Source organism: Podarcis bocagei (genome assembly GCF_964188305.1).
Source record: "Podarcis bocagei genome assembly, chromosome: 16".
Taxonomy (NCBI): Eukaryota; Metazoa; Chordata; class Lepidosauria; order Squamata; family Lacertidae; genus Podarcis; species Podarcis bocagei.
The window spans coordinates 20,605,080-20,611,437 of NC_138142.1; the positions used below are offsets into that span (position 1 = coordinate 20,605,080).

Consider the following 6,358-nt stretch of genomic DNA (forward strand, 5'->3'; position numbering starts at 1 on the left):
GTTGACCTCTACTGGGGACAGAGCATTTAGCATATAATAATAATAATGATTTATTATTTATACCTTGCCCATCTGGCTGGGCTTCCCCAGCCACTCTGGGTGGCTTTCAAAAAAATATTAAATTACTGTAATACATCAAACATTAAAAGCTTCCCTAAACAGGGCTGCCTTCAGATGTCTTCTAAAAGTCTGGTAGTTGTTGTTCTCTTTGACATCTGGTGGGAGAGCGTTCCACAGGGCGGGTGCCACTACCGAGAAGGCCCTCTGCCTGGTTCCCTGTAACTTGGCTTCTCGCTGCGAGGGAACTCCCAGAAGGCCCTCAGTGCTGGACCTCAGTGTCCGGGCAGAACGATGGAGGTGGAGACACTCCTTCAGATATACTGGATATAGTATATATGCTTCAGATATACTTCAGATATAGCATGGCAGGCCCTGCCCTGTGGAACTCACTGCCAGTAGAAGTTTGACAGGAAACATCACTCCCTTCTTTCAGACATCTTCTGAAAATGGTGTTATTTAGACCAGCCTTTGCAACACGATTTTTTTTTTAACTAACTGGTATTTATGGACATTTTTTGTGAATGTTTTTAGTGATATTTTATTGATGTTTTCATTCTTTTTGGAACTTGTTTTTTTTTAACAAGAATGGAATTTATAAAGCTTTAAACAAGCAAACAAACAAACAATCAAGGAATTAGGCACCCAAACATGCCTAAGATGAGTCATACAAATGTTACTTTAAAATTGCTTCAAAATCTGTTTGTCTCTTCAGACACTGCCAGGTTCTTTGATGTTGTCTTTGCTGCAAAAATCTTAACGCGGCTGCCAATCTGAAGTGATCTCTGCTGATGAATGATTGGTGGTAGAACATGTGTTTTGCAAGCCCCCATCCCCCATTTCAATCTCCAGCATCTCCGGGGTTGTTTTGTTTTGGGGTTTTTAAAGATCAGGCAATGGTGAGAAAGGAACTCCAGAAGCTGCCCTACATACCCAGACAAACCTTTGGTCTATCTAGCCCAGTATTTCAGTATTGCCAATACTGGCAAGCAGTGAACACTCCTTGTTCTATCCGATCATACCAGTGAAAGTCTCATATATATATATAATTTTACTTTTTATTTTGACAAAGTAATAATAATAAATAAGAATAAAAATGTGCACCCCACCCCGAGACCATTCCATTGTAACTACCCAGCCTCCCAAAATTTCATCACCTCTTGCGATGATTTGACCCCTGTCCGTTTTAACAGTACAAATTCTACAAACACCTTCCATATCTCCTCAAAATCTTGTCGTGCATATTCCCCGTCTTACCTTAACAGTACATGCTAATTTACCATTAATAGCTATTTCCCACACCTCTTTATACCAAAGTCTCAGGTTCAATCCCTAGCATCTCCTGCCAGGGCTGGGAGCGTCTCCTGCCTGAACCTCTACAGAGCTGCTGCCAGTCCGTGTAGACAATACTGAGCTAGGTGGACCAATGGTCTGATTCAGTATAAGGCAACCTGGATGGACAAGTGGGTCTTACCTGGTAGAAGGCAGGTAAATAAGAGCCGAGGCCATGGGCGGCAAGGAAGTAAAGCAAAGTAAAGCAAAATAGCCCAACAGGCCACTCACCTCCCTTTACACAGACATCACAGGCATCGCCCCTCACACCTAGCAAAGGAACCCAGCAGGCAACATCTCTAACTATAGTACTCTATCCAACTAGCAGCTGTAGTTTGGTGTAGGCTTCTAAAATCCCCGGAAACCACACAAGACTACGACTCCCAAATGCATGAGCGCCCAAGGGTCACGTGACACCAACCGTGGGGCATCCCGGGAAATGAAGTTTATCTACCCGGAAGACTACAGGTTAGGGGGCTGGAGCGGGACTCCAAAGCCCATCATTCCGCGCGGGAAAAGGCTTCGTTACCCATAAAGCTTTGGCGGCCGGAGAGGCCGCCCTTGCTAGAGGAGGCGAGAGCTGCGCGTGCGCGGTACCTGAAGGCTGCCGAAGATGACGCTCGCCAAGCAGGTCTACCGAGTGCTTTTACGCCGCAGCGCTACCTTCGCTCTCACGGTCGTGGTGGGCGCCTTGCTCTTCGAGCGAGCCTTCGACCAGAGCGCGGACTCCATCTTCGAGCAGGTTAACAAGGAGGTAAGTCGGCCTGTGGGGTCGCGCAGGCCCGAGCCGGGGACTTGCGTAGAACGCGTGCCGGGGCTGGGCGAAGGTCAAACGGGGCCTTGATATAGGAGAGGCCCCGGCTTCGGGCCTCTCGCGCTTCTTCGAAAGAGCTGAACACCTGCTTGGGCTTTCTCTGTGTGTCTTGCATGGGGCCACCAGGAAGGTACGAGGGACAGTCTCCCAAACAAGCGAAGGCCAGAGGGTCTGAAAAGACGTGCAGCTTGCAATGACTACGGTCTGTTAAGATCCTTATTTTATCTTTCAGGGGTGACCAATCTTAACTACCAGGATTGTGAGCATAGCGGGGTAATGAAAGAATTTAATCAGTCACTAACGCACTTTAATTTATAGCAGAACTAACAACAGTTGAGACTACAGTTCCTAGAAGTGTTGGGGAGACGCCATGGCAGGTAAACTATAAACAAATAAGCTGTGCCAAGTCAAGTCCCAAGTGTCTACTTAATGCTGAATTACATGCATGAACTTTTATTGTGCTAGCCAAAGGCCATGGCATTTTTATTCTATGGTTCTTGCCACCCGTTATGATGTTAGTTCAGCTGTGAAATTGTAGTTCAGGTTCTGCAGCATCTACTTGAGAAGAACATGTGAAAAGGATCTAGGAGTCTTGGTTGACCACAAACTTGACATGAGCCAACAGTGTGACGCGGCAGCTAAAAAAGCCAATGCAATTCTGGGCTGCATCAATAGGAGTATAGCATCTAGATCAAGGGAAGTAATAGTGCCACTGTATTCTGCTCTGGTCAGACCTCACCTGGAGTACTGTGTCCACTTCTGGGCACCACAGTTCAAGAAGGACACTGACAAACTGGAATGTGTCCAGAGGAGGGCAACCAAAATGGTCAAAGGCCTGGAAATGATGCCTTATGAGGAACGGCTAAGGGAGCTGGGCTTGTTTAGCCTGGAGAAGAGGAGGTTAAGGGGTGATATGATAGCCATGTTCAAATATATAAAAGGATGTCACATAGAGGAGGGAGAAAGGTTGTTTTCTGCTGCTCAAGAGAAGCGGACACGGAGCAATGGATTCAAACTACAAGAAAGAAGATTCCACCTAAACATTCGGAAGAACTTCCTGACAGTAAGAGCTGTTCGACAGTGGAATTTGCTGCCAAGGAGTGTGGTGGAGTCTCCAACTTTGGAGGTCTTTAAGCAGAGGCTTGACAACCATATGTCAGGAGTGCTCTGATGGTGTTTCCTGCTTGGCAGGGGGTTGGACTCAATGGCTCTTGTGGTCTCTTCCAATTCTATGATTCTATGTGTTTCACCTTATACATGGAACAGAACAATGGCCTGTACTTCTGGGAAAGAGCCATAGGAAGTGGCTGCTTTTGCAAATAAATCAAGGTCTCTTGCTCCCTCAAAAGATTCAGCAGTTTCTCTCCTGCTGCCCAGAATGCTTGGAACTGCTTTCCAGAACACCTGTGGGATAATAATAATTTTTATTTATACCCCGCCCTCCCCAGCCAAGGCCGGGCTCAGGGCGGCTAACAAGCAATAATAAAAACAAGTTGAATGATTACAACTTAAAAACAAAAATTAAAATACAATATTGAAACATTAAAATATTAAAATGTAGCCTCATCGCAGGATGAATGCAACCTCATTCCTTCAAAATCTGTCAATCAAACTCATGTTTTCTGTGAAGCATTTGCCACAACCTTCTAGTTTTCATGTCCTACTGTATCTATAACCTTAAGAATGTGTAGCTGAAATAATGGCATATTTTTCCTGTTTTATCTTTCTCCACATCTTCCCTGTGACAAATATTCAGATTGTAATCTCCCTGGGGCAGGCACTTTCATCTGCTCATCATCATTTTATTTATTTTTTAGACACTTTGGTGATCTATAAAGATAATAGAAATCAAGCTTTCTTATTCTGAGGGGTTTTTTGCTGTTGACATGTATCTGGATGTTTTATTCTGTGTGGTTGTACTTTTGGGGGAGAATTGGGGAGGCCACAGCACTGATTTTGAGGCAAAGAGAAAGTGTTAAAGGCAAAGAAAGAGAACAGTTGACAAGTAAAGAGTGCAGTTGTATGAGAAAATGAGGATGCATAATATAGACTTTAATGCTGTAGTTCTAATTACACCTTTAGGGAGTAAAAAGGTAAAGGACCCCTGGACGGTTAAGTCCAGTCAAAGGCGACTATGGGGTGCAATGCTCATCTTGCTTTTCAGGATGAAGGAGTAAGTTCAGTTCAACAGGGCTTATGAATAAACATATTTAGGATTATACTGGAATGATGACACTCCTATCATGAAAGGTAAAGGGACCCCTGACCATTAGGTCCAGTCGTGGCAGACTCTGGGGTTGCGGCGCTCATCTCGCTTTATTGGCCGAGGGAGCCGGCGTACAGCTTCTGGGTCATGTGGCCAGCATGACTAAGCCACTTCTGACGAACCAGAGCAGCGCATGGAAACACTGTTTACCTTCCCGCTGGAGCGGTTCCTATTTATCTACTTGCACTTTGACGTGCTTTTGAACTGCTAGGTTGGCAGGAGTAGGGACCAAGCAAGGGGGACTCACCCCATCGCGGGGATTCAAACCGCCAACCTTCTGATCAGCAAGTCCTAGGCTCTGTGGTTTAACCCACAGTGCCACCCGCATCCCTATCATGTGCAGGTTATCAAAGCAGATGTGCATCTTGTTACCTCTGTTGTCACCTTTATTTTAAATCACCTTGGGAGTTGTATTGAGTGGTGTTGCTGTGTTTTGCAAAATACCACCCATTAATCCTGGTGGCGGTAAGTAGTGGACTGTGCCAGGTTGTAATATCCTGTTCAGCTGCAAACAAGCACTCCTGAGGTTGTTGCTTATGATTACTGTATTCTTGTGTCTCTTATGATGCAGAAACTCTGGAAGCACATCAAGCACAAGTACGAAGAGCCACGTGACGAGTGAAGCAGAAATGGCTGGATTCCTGATGGACCTTCTGTGATCTTCACTACAAGCTCTTCTTCTTGACCACCAACTGCTGTGGCAGAAAATGTTTGTCCATATGTGGCAGTTTGATCCAGAGTGCATCCTCTCAAGAACAAGCTACCTGGGCTTATGAACTTATTTTGCTGTGAAATGTAGCTTAATAAAATACATTCTAAGACACTGTGTACTTCAGACCTTCCGTTTTAATTTCCTCTGAGCTGATTCCTTAGAAATGTGGGACTTTAGCTCTCTATTTTTGGATAAAGAAAAAAAATCAATGAAAAGCATGCTATTCCATGCCTGCTCTCACCTAAAAATCTGCAGGCATTTATATGCTTAAGGCTAGTTTAAGTGTCTGCTTTCTAAATACTTATTTAGAAAGCCTCAAATAGAGTGATGCAAAATCTTCAAGCAGATCCGCACTGAGTGGGGCTGCTTTCTGTTCAGGGTGCCAACCTTGCCCACCATCAGGTTGGTTAACCTGCGATCCTCTAGAAGTTGTTGGAATACAGTTCACATAATCCCAGACCACTGATTGACCATGCTGGCTGGGGATGAAGGCAGTTAAGAGTTAAACCTATGGAGGGGTACAGGTTAGAACCACTCCTCTATAATGTGAAGAGGCTCAAGCAGAGCATTCCACTACTGCCCTCCACCACAGGTTTACTCTGGAAGACAGCCATTGGTGCAGAACCCCCCATTGCTAGACTACAACTCCCATCATCCCTGACCACTGGCTATGCTAGGTGGACCTGATGGAAGTTTAGCAGCAGCTGGAGAGCCACAGGTTCCTCACACCAGGTGTAGACTCTACTGAGCTAGATGGACCAATGGCCTGACCCTGCTATAAGCCAGACTCCTTTGTTCTTAACTCTTTTAAAACTTTGCTACAGTGCTGGACAAATGGAAAAAAATCTTCCCTTCCTAACTTGTAATAGCTGCTGACGCTTCATGATCAGAACCCCCCATTGCTAGACTACAACTCCCATCATCCCTGACCACTGGCTATGCTAGGTGGACCTGATGGAAGTTTAGCAGCAGCTGGAGAGCCACAGGTTCCTCACACCAGGTGTAGACTCTACTGAGCTAGATGGACCAATGGCCTGACCCTGCTATAAGCCAGACTCCTTTGTTCTTAACTCTTTTAAAACTTTGCTACAGTGCTGGACAAATGGAAAAAAATCTTCCCTTCCTAACTTGTAATAGCTGCTGACGCTTCATGATCAATGCAGACAAGGTAAAACCA

The 6,358-nt window shown here is 45.2% G+C and overlaps 2 protein-coding genes across 2 annotated transcripts in view; one reads left to right on the plus strand and one right to left on the minus strand.

The window, feature by feature from the left end:
- ZMAT5 (zinc finger matrin-type 5) overlaps positions 1-1,774 on the minus strand; it is a 16,978-nt gene extending 15,204 nt beyond the window's left edge. The window contains exon 1 of the mRNA XM_081175212.1: positions 1,621-1,774. The gene's annotated coding sequence lies outside the window, so the exon portion shown is untranslated. The remainder of the gene's footprint in view (positions 1-1,620) is intronic.
- Positions 1,775-1,947: 173 nt separating this feature from the next.
- On the plus strand, positions 1,948-5,292 carry UQCR10 (ubiquinol-cytochrome c reductase, complex III subunit X). Its single transcript, XM_081175246.1, has 2 exons — positions 1,948-2,143; positions 5,041-5,292. Exons 1-2 carry the CDS (start codon positions 2,003-2,005, stop codon positions 5,089-5,091), a joined length of 192 nt encoding a protein of 63 aa, XP_081031372.1. The 5' UTR covers positions 1,948-2,002; the 3' UTR covers positions 5,092-5,292.
- Positions 5,293-6,358: the final 1,066 nt, after the last annotated feature.